Below are 15,425 nucleotides of genomic sequence, written 5' to 3' on the forward strand. Positions count from 1 at the left end.
AGACTCTCGTGCTTCGCAGAGGAGAGGGAGGAACTGCCCAGGCTCCAGTGCCCACGGACCCCCGGTCCCCAGCCCCAAACCTGGGCCTCCGAATGTCTTGCCAGGACACCAACTCCTACCCCTGGCTTCCCCTGTTCAGCCCCTGCCCACTCCCTTGGGCCCCCATGCTTGGTCTAGTTTGTGTTTCTCAGTCCTGCCCTGGGGTGCCTCGTCGTGAAAGAGCCACGGCCGATTCTGCTGGACAGCTCTCCCCCCGCCACCCACCCGACTCTGTACAGTCCCTTCAGGGTGTTCAGCCCCGTAACCGAAGAGGAAGTGGCTCAGGTAATCAGTCCCACAGGAGGCATGCGCGCATCAGAGTAGAGCCCTGCTCCCCACTCCTGGTCCGCGCTCTTGCAGCGCCACTCACGCTTTCTCCAGCGCAGCCAGCTCCTCTTCGCCCAGCTGGTCTTCCTGCAGCTCCTCTGGTAGGGTACTGACTTTGGCTTCCTTGGTCACTGCCAGAGGCAGCGAGGCTTCCTCCGTAGGGGTCAGGGGGGCCTCACCTGCAGTGGGCCCCCGGGGTGCTCAGCCAGAGCTGGGCAGGGCAGGGCTAGGGGGCTGGGCAGATCCCGCTCCGGACACCCTGTCTCACCCAGGTTGTCGCGCAGGGCGCTCGCTTCCAGGTGAGGGTTGAAGTGATGGTTGGGCACTAGCTTCAGACGCATGCGTGAGTATGTCTCGGCACTGGACAGCTTCCAGCGTGGAACAGGTGGGTCCCTGCGGATACGTCCGGGACGGTGGGCACGGGTGCGCACGGGAGTCTGCAGAAGTCCGCATTCCTCCCCGGCCTCGCCCCAAACCCTGTCTGGTGGTCCAGGTCCCTCCAGCTCTCCCAGGCCCCGCCCCCACCGGCCTCCGCCCGAGCCCCGCCCACCTCAGGGCCCAGGCCCCACAGGGGCTGGAGAGCTGACGCCACAGCGCCCCCCAGTGCAGCAGGGCGGTGGAGTGCTGCGCCGCCTGCTGCTTCAGGGCCGCCGTGTAGCGCAGCCCTTCCAGGCGCCCCCGCCTCTGCGCAGGTTCCAGCACCAGGTCCTGCGGGGGTGAGGGAATGGGTCAGTCCCGCAGGTGGCTGGGCGCAGGGGTGGGGCAGCTCCGCCCCCTGGCCCCGGGCTGCACACCTGGAAGGCCCGCCGGCTGTGTGCCCGCTCCCGCTGGCGCCGCTGTCCGCTACTCATGAGCGTGTCGTAGCAGGCATTCCAGAAGCCCGACATGAGGTCGTGGCTCTTCGCGTAGGTGTCCATCTCGAACTGCGACATGGTGGGCTGCACCTGGAGGATTGGGCAGGGAGAGGAGCTCAGCGCTGGATGCGGGCCCGGGGACCCCATTTCTCCTCCCGCGCCCGCACCTCCAGGCACCTGCTTGTCAATGAAGTGGCGCCATTCAGGTGTGGCACAGAAGGCCTGGAAGTCCTCGAAGAAGGTGGGGCTGCCGTTGGTGGGCGGCAGGGAAGGCAGTCCCCACTGGAGTCCCAGCGGCCCATAGGCACGGTCGAGCAGGGTGCGCACCAGGGGCACCAGCCACGAGCAGCGTTCCGCGGCTACAGCGGCTGCATTTGGGGGCTCCCTGTCCTCGGTGGTGGTTTTTGATGGGGAGGTGTTCAGCGCACGCGCCAGCGCCGCCTCCAGCTTGGAGAGCACATAGCAGGCCTCCTCCCGTCGCATGGGCACTGCGGTCTGCAGCAGCGAGTGCAGCTTCACGTAGGCCTGGGCGTGCAGCTGGGGGCGGGAGGGGGCGTGGGTGGCGTCCAGCCACTCCCCAGACTCCCCACGCCTGCCCCTGCTGGACCCCAACCCACCCCGGGCTCACCTGTGGGTCCTCCAGCAGGATGTAGCCGAGCACGAGGCGCAGGCCAATCTGGGCCATCTCACGGAGATCCGCGGTGCCGTTGGCCAGGTGTGGCCAGGCTCCCAGACGGTCAAGCAGACTGCACACCCCTTCAAAGAGCTGCAGCGCCACATAACCCAGGCAGCCATCATCAGAGGAGGCCAGCAGCCCATGGGGAAGGAGCAAGGTAAGGTTTAGTCTGGGGGCCAGGTGGGGTTTGCACACACAGACACCATTCTGATGCACCCACGAGTGCGCCCGTGCACTCGTCCACCTCCCGGACCGGACGCCCGCGGGCTCACGGGGGCACGCGGACTCCTGCGGCTCATGGGCCTCGGAGCTACCGCACCTTCTCACTCCACAGGTCCTGGTTACCGTGGCCCTCCGCACACAGGAAGTCCTGCAGCAGGCGCAGAAGCCAGAGCGCCTGCTGGGTGAGGCTGGCCAGGACCCCGACGGGGGCCTCTTTGATGTCGGTCAGGGCTGACTCCAGCATCATCTCCAGGAGGCTGGGGATGGATGAGGGACTCGGGGGTCTGTCCGACTGCCTTCTTCACCCTTAGGCTTCCCGGAGGCCCCTCGCCCTCCCAAGTGGCCTCCTCACCTGCGCTTGATGCAGTCCGGTGGGCGCACAAGTGTGGCTGAGGCCCCCAGCTGGGTGAGCACCGAGAAGACCTGGCCGCGCTCCCGCCAGGCGGCCTCATCGCTGCCTTCCACACCGCGCCATGTTACCGAGAACAGCACGTTGGTGAGCAGGTTGCACAGTTCCTCCTCAGAGGTTTGCTGTGGGCACAGGTGGGGGTGGGGGCGGGGGAGGGAGAGAGGGAATTGCAGACTCTCCCGCTATCCCCGCTGAGCATCCCTTGCCGACCGCTACCGGGTGTCCCTACCAGGAGGGACAGCATTCAGCCAACAGACAGCCTGGGGCCTGGAAGAATGGTGTAGGGCCTTAGCCACCGCCTGAATTCCAGGGAGGATCCTGGGGTTCCTCAGGGGTTCACAAAATTACCCCACAGTTCTCACAGGCCCCAAAAAACTGTCCTGGAATTCTCTGGAAGAATGCCACAGTATAAGCAAAAACCCATCCCCAAACCCGGAAACACAAGGCAGAGCCCTTAGAGCGACGCTGCCCATGGGCCCTGTAAAGTCTCTGCCCCACAGGCTCTCTTGAGGACTCCCCAAAGCCTGGCTGGCGCCCCCACTCTGGCTTGGCATCATTTGTCCTGTTCCAGGACCCCACCGGGAACACAACTGCAGATGAGAGCTCCAAGGGGGCGGCACCGGGGCCGACCGGCGGCTACAGCCCCGACGTCAGGGAGGACCCCACCTTTGGAAAGCTTATACCGCCCGCCCGGTGTCCCAGAGCGGGCCCGCCTCACCTGAGGGTTGCTGGTATTTGAGGTATTGTCCCCACTGATGGCAGGCTCTGGGAGGCTGCCGTCCTCCAGCACGTTGGAGAGACTGGAGCTGTGGCGGCCGTGGGCCACAGGGAAGGGCCGGGGCCCATCCAGCGGGGAAGGGGTGCTGGGCTGGCTGGCCGGAGTAAGAGTCCCACTGCTGTTGCCGCCGCCGGCCATGTTACACGAACCCACGCTGGCCCGTTCCAGGCCCAGGTCAAAGGGTGTACAAAACGGGGAGAGAGCGTGGTAAAAGGCATCAGGGTCGGGGCTGGGGGTCTCCGAGGGCAGGAAGACGTCCGAAGTCTCAGGCGACTCGGGGGGTGGCTGGCCTAAGGCTGGCTCTGGGGAAGAGGGTGGCTCTGGGGAGAAGGGCAGGGGACTGCCGGCTGGGGCCGCCTCCAGGACGTACAGCCGGGTCAGCACGTCCTGCCAGCCAGCCTGTCGCGCCAGCAGCCGCACTATGTCTGGCTGTCCGTAGATGAGGTGAAAGAGCTGCCGGGCCAGGGCACAGCAGGTGAGGGATGTGTCCGGCGGTCTGCCCCCGGACTCCCACCCTAGGGCCTCTGCAGGGGAGGCCTCCTCACGGGCAGGTAGAGCGAAGCCCCCACGGTAGAAGCCCCCACCTCCCCTCCGCAAGCTGTCACCCCCCCCATACTCACCTGGCGACAAATGTCCAGGCGGACGCTGAGGTCAGCCTGGAGGGACAGCTGCACCACGGCCAACAGATCTGAGAGATTCAGGCAATCTGGGAGGATGGGCAGAGAGGCCCTGAGGGACTGACCACAGGAGGGGGACCTCGCTTCCCCGCTGGCCCAGCCTGGGCCCCTGTGCCAACGCCCTCCCTCTATCCACCTGCCCTGTTTCCTGGCCCCGTCTCACCCGGGTGGAAGGGTGGTACCTGCCCCCAGGAATAGCCTGTAGAGGCCCTGGCAGAGCTGGGGGGAAGCAGCCCCCTCCGGCAGGCAGGCGATGAGCCCCTGCAGGCTATACTCTCGCAGCCGGAGGTGCTGACGGCTCCGCTCAGGTAGGCGCTCGTTCTGCTGCAGTTTGCGCAGGATCTGGGGGGTCGGGGGGGGGGAGGTCATAGGGGGTTTGTCATCGTGGGGGAAGGAGTGACTGGAGGGGGGAAGGCACCACGCAGGACTATAGCTCCAAGAGGGGCTCGCTCCACCTCCCTGGCCCTTGGGCAGGGGCCACGGCAACTGGGACGCCGGGGCAGGCTGGGTGTACCTTGCAGACTCGGTCGGGCACCTGGGGCAGTGCCCTGGGCCGCACCAGCAGAGCCAGCAGCACCTCAAGGCTCCCCTGCTCCACCAGGAAGACGGCCAGAGACTCCTGCGCCGGTGAGCCCTGCAGCAGCGCCAGCAGCAGGTCCAGCACACCCGCCACCTGGGGGATCCAAAGGCTCCTCTGGGCCGGCTGCTCCCCTCGACAGGGTCCACACCCCACCCCTCACCCAGGCCCCTCCCTCACCAGCCTCCAGCCTACCTGGCCATCATCAGCTGCCGCCGCCAGAAAGCTAAGCACCACCTGCATGTCCTCGGTGGCCGAGCTCCGAGCCAGGAACTCCCGCACCAGGCCGAGCAGTGAAGTCTGCACTGTGCGCACATCGTCGGCCGCTAGGGGGTGCTCCCGCGGAGGGCTGGGCCGGTCCCCAAGGCGCAGCCGCCCAGGGCCAGGAGGACGCAGGGGAATGGAGGGGAGAGAGCAGGGAGAGCGGGCAGGTGAGCCGGGGGACCGAACCCCATCCGCAAGGCCAGAGGCAGCTGTGTCAGCCCCACGGCCCGTCTGCCCCCACCGGCCTCACCTGTAATGGGTGCGCAGCGCATCCAGGATGAACTGAACCCCGTACTTCTTCCGCAGCTTCTGTCTGTGCTCCCGGACTATGCTAGACATGTACTGGATGTGGCCTGAATGGGCATCATAAGAGGACTCAGGGCCAGGTCCCTGCCAGATCCCCCCAGGGCAGATATGGCCCCTCAGATGGCCCAGAGCGGGGTTCTAACTTCTCAGAACCTCTACCCCCTCCCCGCCCGGTGGCGTCCCCCCATCCAAGTCCCCACACCTACCAAGGCGCACGGCGAAGTCACTGGGGCTCCAGAGGTGGAAGCTGAAGAGCACATGCTGGTACAGCAGGTACAGGAGGGGCCCGCTGCCCTCGGCTGCTACCTGCTCCATCAACAGCTGGGCAGACATGAGCACGTTCATGTCCATGGCCCAGCTGGGGACCTGGAGTGGAAGGAGCCAGGGTGAGGGGGCAGGCCCTGGCTGGGTGCCACCGAGCCTCCCAGCACCCACCCTGCCCTGCACAGGCAGACAGACACGAGCATCCTGCCGGCTCAAAGCCCTCTTGCGGCCCCCCACTGCCTCTGAGGTGCAAGCTCCCAGCCTGCCGGGCGGGTCCCCTGCCCCAGTGGGGGCTGGGACGGCAACCAAACCCTGCCAAGCCTGGCAAGGCCCCGCTCAGATGCCACCCCCTCTCCCAGAAGGCTCTCCCCGACAACATCAGTTTCCCCTCCTTAGCCCCCTGACGCAGTCCCCTCGGCCAGACAGGGCAAGGCCCCCGCCGCCTGCCCCACCTTGCGCAGGAGGGCTCCGATGATGGCCGGCCCCTGGCACTGCACCAGGCTCTCCTGGTTCCCCGCATGGCCCTGCAGGAAGTTCCGCAGCATCAGCAGGAAGGCAGCCACGGCGTTCCTCTCCATGCGCACCTCTACTGGCCACCACGAAGGGGACAGATGTGCGTCAAGGGCCTGCCAGTGTCACAGGCCCAGGCCCTCCAGCCTCCTTATCGTGCCAAGATTCCCTCGCCGCCCTAAGCCAGGTGCCGGGGCCACTTTACCTGAGGACTTGCCCAGTGGGAGAAGCAGGCCCTGGGTATTGTGGCCAGAGGTCAGCTCGGGCCCCACGAGGTCATGTGTCTCAGCTGGACCTGCCTCGGCCTCTTGGGGCTGTGAGGCCACTCGCTCCAGCAGGGGCAGCAGGGCAGCCATGCCTCCCACACAAGTCAGCACATCCTAGGGGAAGGGCTGGCTGTGGGAGGGCAGCTCCCGGCCATTCCTGCCCCACTCCGCCCCGGTTGACCGTCCAGTCTGGGAAGCTGGGTCCAGGGGAGTCTGGATCTCTTAAGCGGGCCTCCCCAGTGACCTCGCAGGGCCCGGGGCGGCTCCCCAGGCTGCCCCGCACACGTGTGTGCCCGCGCTCCCGATCGCACATGCACCTTCACATCCCAGGTCTCCACCCTGTGGCCCGTCAGGCGGCCATCCAGCCCGTGGCCGGGGGACAGGTCCAGGCAGATGTTGTTCCTGCAAGCCTGGGGGCAGGGGGTGCGCAGGCAGCCAGAATCAGAAGAGGAGGTGGCACACGGAGTGTGGGGGGCAGGGGAAGGTAGCAGCACCGAGCCCACTGCCCCACACCCAATACCTGAGGTGAGTAATGGAGGAGCAGCTTGGTGCTAAGCTCGTGCAGCTCACCCTCGGGCTTGAAGGGTGCCATCTCCTTGGGCCCTGTGGGGTGGGCAGGGGGCTTCAGACCTGGCTGGGCCTCTGGCCAAACCCCACCCAGAGCCTGCCTCTTCTCTGCCTGATCAGAGGACATACACCCCCAGGGACGCCTTCTCCCTCTTGGACCCCTAGTTTCTAGCCCCGGGCCCTTTAGGAGCCCCCACCCCCCAGGTCTGGGCTGGGGCCGGGGCAGGGCCCAGTGGGTGGTGCTGCATACCCAAGGTGAACAAGGCTCGCAGGGCCGCCGCGGGCAGCGCTTCGTGGAAGATGGCCACGGCCCCCAGCTCACCCTCCAGGGACGTGGGGCTGCCCCACCGGGTGTCCTGTGTGCCTGCAAGGGTGGAGCTGATGCTGCCCTCCTGCAGGGGGGCCACCAGCCCGGACCCCCAGCCAAGCCCTGCGGTGGCCGGGACCGACTGCGAGCGGGAAAGGGAGGGGTGAGTGGGAGCCAGGGCAGCGGGGACTGGTGGCGTAGGCAGCCCTGTGGTGGTGGTCGTTGTGCGGTGCCCAGCAGAGCCGATGCAGCAGGAGGAGAAAGGCTGTGGGGCCAGGGTTGGGGAAGTGGTCAGATCACAACAAAGTCCGGGGCTCCACCTGCAGCCAGTTCCTCACGGGGACCCCCACGGCCGCACAGACCCCAGAGGCTAAAGTCTGAGGCCTACGTTGGGGGAGGGGACACTCCAAGCCTCACCCTGTCCAAGATGCCCCAGCTACCCCAGGCCTCCCCAAACCCTGCCTGGCACACCTCACTGAGGGAGGGGCAGCGAAGGGGTGCCGTCTTGACCAGCTGGCCGTCTTTGTAGACATGGACCAGGTTTTGGCTGAAGGGCCGGCGCCCAGGCACATGGACAATGGCCACGCAGTGCTAGAATAGGAAGCCGCGACATCAGGCTGGGGGCTGGCACTTGGTGCCTCCTCCAGCCCCCTGGGCCCCACGAGGAGAGAGGCTCACCCAGGCGGAGTCGGCAAAGGACACTTCCGGCAAGCTCATGGTCAAGTACTCCTTCCGGGTGCACACGGCCACCACCAGCGTCCCAGCTGCCGTGAAGAAGGCCTCGAACCCTGAGCCGTTGCTGGCGAAGAAGCTGGGGGCAGGCCAAGCCAGTCACGTCGGCTGCTTTCCCCGCTCAACCCTAGCACGGGGCCCTGCTCCCTGGCAGTCACCCACCTGTACAGCTGCTTCCGCTGGAGGGGCCGGGAGGGGGCCGGGCCGGGGGCCGCGGCCGCGGGGTGCAGACAGAGCCAGGCGTGGAAGGTGAAGCCGGGTCCCGGCCAGCGCTGCACGGGGGGTACCATGATCCCCGCCATGCTGGGCGTGAGGTCAAAGTAGTGTAGGGCTCGCGCGGGGCCCTGGCGCCGGGCCATGCCCGACAACGCACGGACGACGGCCCCAGCGTGTCTGGCCTTCCGGGCCTCCGCCCCGGCGCACCCCGACTCCAGCGCCGGTGGGGGGCGCAGCAGGCAGCGCAGCTCCGAGGGCCTCAGGGACACTCGGCCCAAGGCTTGCAGCAGCGCCAACAGCTGCTCCTGGCAGTGGGTCCCCAAGGCGCCCCCCGCACTGAGTGTGCGCAGCAGGTGGCCCACCAGCCCCGCCTGCACGCACGTGCGCCGGCTGGCCGGGCAGCTGTCACACAGCCGCCGGAGGCGCTGGGCGAGGAAGAGGCGCAGCTCCGCCGTGGGCAGCGCCGGGAGCCACTGCGCCAGCAGCAGCACGGGCTGCTCGTTGACGACCGGTGGCGGTGGACATCTGCCGTGGTCGTCCTCCACAGCCTGCGGGTGGAGAGAACGTGGCGGCTCCCGGGCAGCTAGCAGGGGACGGGCCGCGCCGCCGACCGCGGGACCGCCGCGTCTCGGTGGAACAGCAACGCGAGCTATCCCATCCCGCTCGCGCAGGTCGCGGCTCGGGCGCAGGAAAGTCCGAGGTGCGAGCACACACGCCACCGTTTACGACGGGCCTCCGGCACCGTTAACACCCTGAGCCTTGGCTTTGGGTCCGGGTTGGCCTCAACCCCGACTGCATGTTCCCAGGATGATCTGGGGGTCTGGTTCCCATGCCCCGGATCTTCAGCCCAGGGACATCTGTGGTCGGACATCCCGGGGCCACGGGTCACAGTACGTACTGCCCACAGCCAACAGAGCCCCCAAGGTGGGGAGCTCACCCTCCGTGGTAACCCTGAGTCAGTCCTGACCACCCCTGGGACCCCGAGCCTACGCCCCGGCCCTCACCATGTTGAGCAGCTCCTGCAGCAGCCGGTGGGTGGGGGGGCCGTGGCTCTGCAGAACCTCATGCAGGTGAGGGTAGCCGATGCGCTCCTTAAACACCTCCTGTGCAGGGTTGCGTGGGGAAGAAGGGAGCACGTACGTGGGCCCCGGGGCAAACCCACACCCCATGGAAACTCTGGAGGAAGGAGCATCTTTCCAGGTTCCCCCACCTGGCTCTGCCCCTGGGTCGCAGTGCTAGCGAGGGCAAGGGGCCGCGGATGGAAGCGCGGCTAAGGGTCCCCCCTCGGAAGGCTATAGATGGCGGTTGGCCCACAAGTAGTATCCTCCCCAGTCCAGCCCCGACCCAGGAGATCCAGCTGCCAGCACTGAGCTGTGCCCCACAGGGCAAGATGCCCGCCTCCTCAGCTCCCTCACTCTAACAGCCACCAACCAGACCAGTTCTGGGGACACGCGGGCAGTTTGACCCCTACCCCACACCCCTACGGTAGCCAGACTGCAGTGTCCTCACCTTGGCCGAGGGGGAGCCACTCATGATGCAGGTCAGCACTCGGACCACATGCACTGCAATGGCATCTGTGTCCTGGTCTAGTACCTTGGGGTGGGAAGGGGCAGTCAGAAGCAGTAGGTGCCGGCACGTTACAGCCCGCAGCCCCTGCTCCTGCCGTAGGGCCAGGAGCAGGTGTCCCGAGGCGCGTAGCCAAGCTGGCTGGAAGCCTTGGGAGTGGGGTGCTAGGCCTTCTACTCCTTGCCCAAACTACTGTGACCCTCACCCTGACCCTAGGGCCTTCTCGGGGTAGCTTGGCCAGACCCACTGTGACAAAGAGGCCAGGGAAGAAACCAAGACCGGGAAGGGCCTCCCCGGGATGGATCAACAGGGTACCCTCTCGCCGTATCCCCTTTGTCCCCCACTGCCTGGTAGGCCTACAGGCCTCAGTCCCCACCCATCCCCACCCAAGCGAGACACACATGTGCAGGCAAGTGCTCCATCACCCATGATGATTGACAGGGGGTCAGGAAATTTAGGGACAATCACAGGAGGTTAGAACCGGAAGAACCTTCGAGACCTTTGAGTCCTACCCTCCCCCTTACCCCTAGATCCAGGCGGGGACACTGAGGCTCACCCTGGCTGAACCTGACAGCTGGAAACATGCTGCTCATTGGCATGTTGCTCACTTGGCTTTGGGTCTGGGTTGGCCTCAACTCCAGAGGTTTGAGGAGGGGTCAGGAGGGCTTAGAGAATTTGTCCACAGCTGCCAGACTGCTAGGCTGTATTTTGGCTCCATGGGGCCTGACTCCCCAAATGACCTCGCACAACCTGCTTCCCCTCCCCAGGCCTCAGTTTCCTACTTGTAAAAACCAGGGGTCTCAGCTGCCTTGACTGCTTTGTAGAATAACAGATATGCAGGCTCCCAGAAAACAGGCAAGAGTAATAGCCACAGGGGGCTGCCTCACGAAGACAAAGCCGGGGGGCATCTAGGGGTTGGGGCCCAGGTGTTAAGCCCCCAGAGAGAGGGTTCTCCATGCAGAGCCCCTGACAGCTTACTGCCTCTTCAGCTCCCATGCAGGGTGAGGCAGAGAGCCCATCACAAGGGGATGAGGGATTCCCAGCGACCTGCTTAAGGCCGCTACAAGGATCCATGGGAAGAAGCGGGCCCATGTGGGGGAACCTCCTTTTCTGTGAGTGACGACAGCCATGTCCCTTAGTATCTGGGCTTCCGTTTCCCCTTCTGGGAATGGGGGGTAGGTGGTTGAGTTTCGAAGGTTCCTTCCAGCTTGGCAAAGCCAAACCCTAGCTCCCAGTACTACTACTAGGTAGGGTACGGATCACTCCCACCCATTCCCTAGGATAAGCGTCTGGAAGGTGGGTGAAACAGCCTGGGGGACCCAGCCCCATCACTAGGCCACAGCAGGCCTTACACATATCTGCTCGTTCTCCCTGCATAGGCAGGAAGGGCTCAAAGAGGGAGCCGCAGGGGGTGGGTGCCCAAGGAGGTGAGTGCCTGAGCAGGTCGGCCCCAAGGTGGTACCTTCTGGACATCGGGCTCGGTCAGTAACCGGGTAGCCAGGTCACTGTCCCCCTCAGGGGGCGCCCGGGCCTGCAGGTACAGCTGTGGGGAAGGGGGAGGGCACAAGGTGGAGGAGGCAGAGGATAGAGAAGAGGAGGAAGATGGGAGGGCGGTTAGAGCAGGACCGGGGCAGCGTCCAGGATTCTGCCCCCAAGGGAAGGCTATGTGTGCCCTGAGACCCAGGCAGAGAGCCCCACTAGGCACTAAGGAAGGCAGGGATCCGAGAGCTGCCCATGCCCTGCTCAGAACAGAGCCAGGGGGTGGGGGGCAGGGGGCAGGTAAGTGGGCAGGAGTAGGTACTGTATCTAAAACAGCGGGGCCCTCCTCCTGCCCCTGGACTTGGGGCTGGGGAAAGAGGGACGAGGGGCCAGGGCAGCTCCTGTCCTTCTGCGTGGGGTGCGTAGGTCTTTCCTCCTATGGGGTGCGGAGCCATCCCGAGCCTTAGGCCGCCCCGCTCACCACAAACCCCCAGCCCGGTCCAGCCCAGGCTTGCTCAGCAGCAGTGTAGCCCCCACAAGTGGTTCCCCAGCCTCGGGGTCTCAGGCCGTCCACCCACAGCCGGGCCCTGCCCACCTTGCTGTTCTGGATGAGGCGAGTAAGGTGTTCAAAGCAATTGTTGCTGAGGAAGGTGGCCTGCAGCACCGGCCGGTCCTCACACGCCAGCATCCTGGGGATGGCGTCTGTGGAGGGGTCTCGGGTCAGCCCCGCTCCACCCCGTCAGCGACCTCGCCGCTCAGCCTCACACCTTCTTCCTACGCTGCCCAGTTGTGCCTTCCATCATCGCTCAGACCTTCCCCTGCTGGAGCCACCTCCCCAAGAGCCTGGGAGCCCATACCCACCGAGCATGCTGACCCGTAGGGTGACAAGGGCCTCTTCGGGGCCTGGGCTTGGGCCCGCCGGCCAGTCGGCATTAAGGATGTGGAAGTAGCCCTCAAGCAGGGTGCGGAGCTCTGGCCCACGAGGGGGCGCGCGGCTGGCATGCAGGACATGTACGGCCCCCACGAGTGCCTCCAGCGTCAGCGGCACTAGGCGGGGGTCCTGGGCCGGCCCGTGGTCCCAGCCCCGTACCACACCCAACAGGCCCTGCACAGAGCCAGCGCTCACGGCCATCTGCCCGTTCTCCTGCAGGTGTGGGCAGAGATGGCAGTGGTCAAGGGGCTCGACCAGCAGAGACCCCAAGGCGGCCACCCTCTGGTCCACAGGCTCCTCCTGGCTTACCTTCCCTCCTGCAAGGACAGCACCAAAGAGGTGGATGAGACACAGCAACAGCATGGGAGGTAGGCCATCAGCTTCCTGCAGGCTCTCTGGACAGGGTGGGTGGGCAGGACATGAGGACGTCACCAAGCTTGCAAGGAACTACCCAAGAGGGAGGAGCCCTGGGGTGGGCAGGAGAGGGCTGGGATGTCCCGTGTGAGGGAAAAGACCCAGTTCTGTCCTTGGGGTTCTAAAATGTCATGGCTCTCTGCTAGGGGGGTCTAGGGAAGACACGGCCCTTCTCTGGGGAGCTTGAAGAGGATGTGGTCCTGCCCTGAGAGCCTAGCCAGTCCCCCAGATCCTTAATCTCCAAAGTGGGGACCCCAGGGTAAGCACACACACACCCCACCCCACTTCCCCATGGCAACCCAGGGTTTAGCTTCTCAGATACAAATCTGGTCCCGCTACCCTGTGACGGTTGGAGCTTCCTGTGACCTGCTCTGGGGACCTTGCTGTATCTTCCATACAGATGCCCCTCACCCCCACCCATGCCCCCGCTGGGGACTTCTAGGGGCTTTCACGGTCTCCTATGTGGGAGGCCCACCTGGCCCTGCTCCAGTAAAGCTGGACAGGATGCCAGGCCACAGAGTGAAACTCAGAGAGCAGAAGGGACCAGCCCTGGGTCACATGAGTGGTGTGTATGGTGGGGGATGGGGGGCAAGAGCAGGGCTCACTAGATTCAGGTAGGATGGGGTGGGCCAGCTCCTTGGGAACAGGGCATTTGAGCTAAAGCCTGAGAGTGCAGGTGGCCTGGGAAGGGAGAAGAAACAGTAGGGAAAGACATGGAATAGCTACTTGCATTTCGGGACGGAAAGGACAGGGTGCAGAGGACAAGTGGGGCTGGAGAGGGAGGCTGTGGAAGGAGCAGGATCTGCTCCTGAGAAGCCAGGCCACCAGCGAGGGACTGAGGGCAACAGGAACAAAATCCAGTCTGCTCTGAGAAGAGCACTCAGGTTGTGGAAGAATGGAGGCAGGAGCTCCCTGGGGGGAGGGGGGAGGGGGTGTCTCCCCTCTCGGAGCTGTTGCCTCTGCTCCACACCCCAGGCCTGCAGCAACATAGGGCACCCCAGAGACACTCAGACACCTTCTCTGCTGACAGGCCACCACCTCACCAAGCCTGGCCTGCCCCCCAGTCCAGGGCCATCTTGCCCCGTCCCATCTAATGTCCTGGCCAGCTTCCCTCTGATGAGAGGAAAAGAGGGTACCCGAGAGAAGAGGGTCCCCAGGGGCCAGAGATGTCCTGGGGTTCAGCTCCTCCAGGACCGTGGGAGCAAGAAGCGGAGATGGTGTAGACGTTGTCTAAAGGAAGGGTGGCGCCTACAGGCCTAAAGGGATTGGACCAGGGAGTTTGAAGATGGTCCAGATCAGAGTGAGATCCAAGTGGCTTTTCGGACCCAGGAGGTGGGAGGGAAGAGGGAAAGAAATTGCTCTCCCCCACCATATGGGAGGCCTTCACTCCAGCCCCGAAAAGAAATTACTCATTTCGCCCAGACCTGCCCTTTCTCTCCTCTCTGCCCCTAAACTCCCTCGCCTCTGGAAGCCCCCTTGGCTTCCCGTGGTGCTCCCAGCCCTGCTGGCAGACACCACAAAGGGTGTCCCATCCCTCCGGCCTCCAGGATGGGGAACTGCAGGAAGGGGTTCAGGTTTGGGGGTGGGGCCAGGTGGGGCCTAAGGGGCAGGGGCGGGGCCTGACCTCGGAAGAAGGCGCTGAATTCACAGGGCAAAGCAGCTGGCGGGAACTTGTATTTGCTCTTCTCCTTGGAACTGATGACTTCCCTGGGGGTGGGGGTAGGGAATGGGTAGGGAATGGGCAGGGGCCCCGGGTGAGGCCAAGCACTCCACCCCTCCCACCTACCCCTGGGCCCCCTCCACCCTCCACCCCCCTCCCATCCTCTCCCCAGCCTCCTCCGGGCCCTCCTCCGTGGTGGGCCGGCTCTCACCCACTGTGCTGGCGCCTCCAGGTCTGGTAGGGGTCAAAGAGGCCCTCACAGAGGAGCAGGGCGTGCAGGGCCACGTTTTCCAGCAGCAGCCCACGGCCCTCCTGCGATGCTGGGGCTCCTTTCAGCTGCAGGCATGGGGAGAGGGCGGACGGTCAGCTGGGCCCCGGCTACCTCCTCCCGCCGCCCCCCCAGGCTAGAGCCCACCTCACCTCTGCCGTCAACCGGGTCAGCAAGGCCAGCACCCGGGGCGCCAACACCGGGCCCCAGCCCGCCTCTATGTTCTCCAGGTTCCTGGGAGGGGATGGGGAGAGAGGTCCCAGGAATACACCCGCCCCGCCTCCAGCCCGCAGTCCGGAGCTGCCCACCCGCCTTGGAGAGGGCGACGGGGACCCACCTGCAGAGAATGATGAAGAGCTTGAGCAGCAGCAAGGCTTGCTCCAGGTCCCCCTCGTCCAGCTGCTCGGCCAGGACATGCAGCGCGTCCAGCGGCAGCAGCGGTACCTCCGCGCCTGCCTCCTCCGGCCTGCAGGGAGGGGCGTCGCTAGGGCACTGAGGACCCTCGGTCTCCCTGCCCTGTCCCCGCCCTCCAGGTACACCCAGCCTCACCTGCGTGGCTCCAGAAATGACAGTGAGATGCTTTTCTCGAAGGCACCCACAAAGGCCTTCAGCCACTGCTGCAGGTAGCCCAGGTCCTTCTGCAGGGGGAGGAAGCGGGGGGCAGACCCGGTGCCGTGGACAGGGATCGGAGGCAGGGCAGTGCGGGTGGACAGAGTGAGGGATGCGTAGGGCAGGCGGGAGGACAGGAAGTTTGAAGGTCGGCGTCAGAGGGCTGCCCTGCATATTGACCACTCTCCCAAGGCCCCCTGTTTGCTTCTCCCAGCTCCCACCTCCCTAACCCCTGGGGACTCGGGCAAGCCTGACACGGCCAGGGGAGGGGCTTAAGTGTGCACACTCCGGGATGTGACTATGGGCCACACTGGCGCTGGGGCTGAAGGTCTTCCACCCACCAGCCACCCCTGATCCAAAGCCTTGGGCTGGCCTCGGCCTTGCACCTTCTCCCAGCTCAGCAGCCACCACCTCCAGGAGACCTTCCCTGACTGTCGATCCCATGCTGCATGCGCACCATGGACCAGGCGGACCCATGCACACGCACAGGCAGAATGCCCTACTTCA

At 65.4% G+C, this 15,425-nt stretch overlaps 1 protein-coding gene across 7 annotated transcripts in view; it reads right to left on the reverse strand.

The window, feature by feature from the left end:
* Positions 1 to 15,425, reverse strand: part of NBEAL2 (neurobeachin like 2) — a 29,250-nt gene that overhangs the window by 6,098 nt on the left and 7,727 nt on the right. For 3 of the 7 annotated variants that reach the window (XM_064596835.1, XM_064596839.1, XM_064596860.1), the window contains exons 2-35: positions 14,859 to 14,947; positions 14,647 to 14,775; positions 14,462 to 14,543; positions 14,253 to 14,377; positions 14,006 to 14,088; positions 12,277 to 12,362; positions 11,898 to 12,180; positions 11,632 to 11,738; positions 11,020 to 11,100; positions 9,501 to 9,584; positions 8,996 to 9,094; positions 7,938 to 8,539; positions 7,722 to 7,854; positions 7,515 to 7,634; positions 6,987 to 7,308; positions 6,690 to 6,772; positions 6,487 to 6,579; positions 6,109 to 6,283; positions 5,846 to 5,982; positions 5,336 to 5,495; positions 5,074 to 5,176; positions 4,755 to 4,908; positions 4,497 to 4,655; positions 4,165 to 4,324; positions 3,926 to 4,011; positions 3,246 to 3,758; positions 2,471 to 2,649; positions 2,216 to 2,375; positions 1,849 to 1,986; positions 1,398 to 1,757; positions 1,161 to 1,310; positions 917 to 1,074; positions 635 to 759; positions 410 to 545 (exon numbers count right to left, since the gene is read on the reverse strand). In XM_064596835.1, the coding sequence (XP_064452905.1) occupies positions 410 to 545; positions 635 to 759; positions 917 to 1,074; positions 1,161 to 1,310; positions 1,398 to 1,757; positions 1,849 to 1,986; positions 2,216 to 2,375; positions 2,471 to 2,649; positions 3,246 to 3,758; positions 3,926 to 4,011; positions 4,165 to 4,324; positions 4,497 to 4,655; positions 4,755 to 4,908; positions 5,074 to 5,176; positions 5,336 to 5,495; positions 5,846 to 5,982; positions 6,109 to 6,283; positions 6,487 to 6,579; positions 6,690 to 6,772; positions 6,987 to 7,308; positions 7,515 to 7,634; positions 7,722 to 7,854; positions 7,938 to 8,539; positions 8,996 to 9,094; positions 9,501 to 9,584; positions 11,020 to 11,100; positions 11,632 to 11,738; positions 11,898 to 12,180; positions 12,277 to 12,362; positions 14,006 to 14,088; positions 14,253 to 14,377; positions 14,462 to 14,543; positions 14,647 to 14,775; positions 14,859 to 14,947 (5,654 nt within the window). The remainder of the gene's footprint in view (positions 1 to 409; positions 546 to 634; positions 760 to 916; positions 1,075 to 1,160; positions 1,311 to 1,397; positions 1,758 to 1,848; positions 1,987 to 2,215; positions 2,376 to 2,470; positions 2,650 to 3,245; positions 3,759 to 3,925; positions 4,012 to 4,164; positions 4,325 to 4,496; positions 4,656 to 4,754; positions 4,909 to 5,073; positions 5,177 to 5,335; positions 5,496 to 5,845; positions 5,983 to 6,108; positions 6,284 to 6,486; positions 6,580 to 6,689; positions 6,773 to 6,986; positions 7,309 to 7,514; positions 7,635 to 7,721; positions 7,855 to 7,937; positions 8,540 to 8,995; positions 9,095 to 9,500; positions 9,585 to 11,019; positions 11,101 to 11,631; positions 11,739 to 11,897; positions 12,181 to 12,276; positions 12,363 to 14,005; positions 14,089 to 14,252; positions 14,378 to 14,461; positions 14,544 to 14,646; positions 14,776 to 14,858; positions 14,948 to 15,425) is intronic. The other 4 variants (XM_045862550.3, XM_064596855.1, XM_045862549.3 and 1 more) reach the window with 3 other exon arrangements.

Source organism: Mirounga angustirostris, unplaced genomic scaffold (assembly GCF_029215605.1).
Source record: "Mirounga angustirostris isolate CCGP_5_RB_7025 unplaced genomic scaffold, mMirAng1.0.hap1 SCAF_1, whole genome shotgun sequence".
In the NCBI taxonomy this organism is placed as follows: Eukaryota; Metazoa; Chordata; class Mammalia; order Carnivora; family Phocidae; genus Mirounga; species Mirounga angustirostris.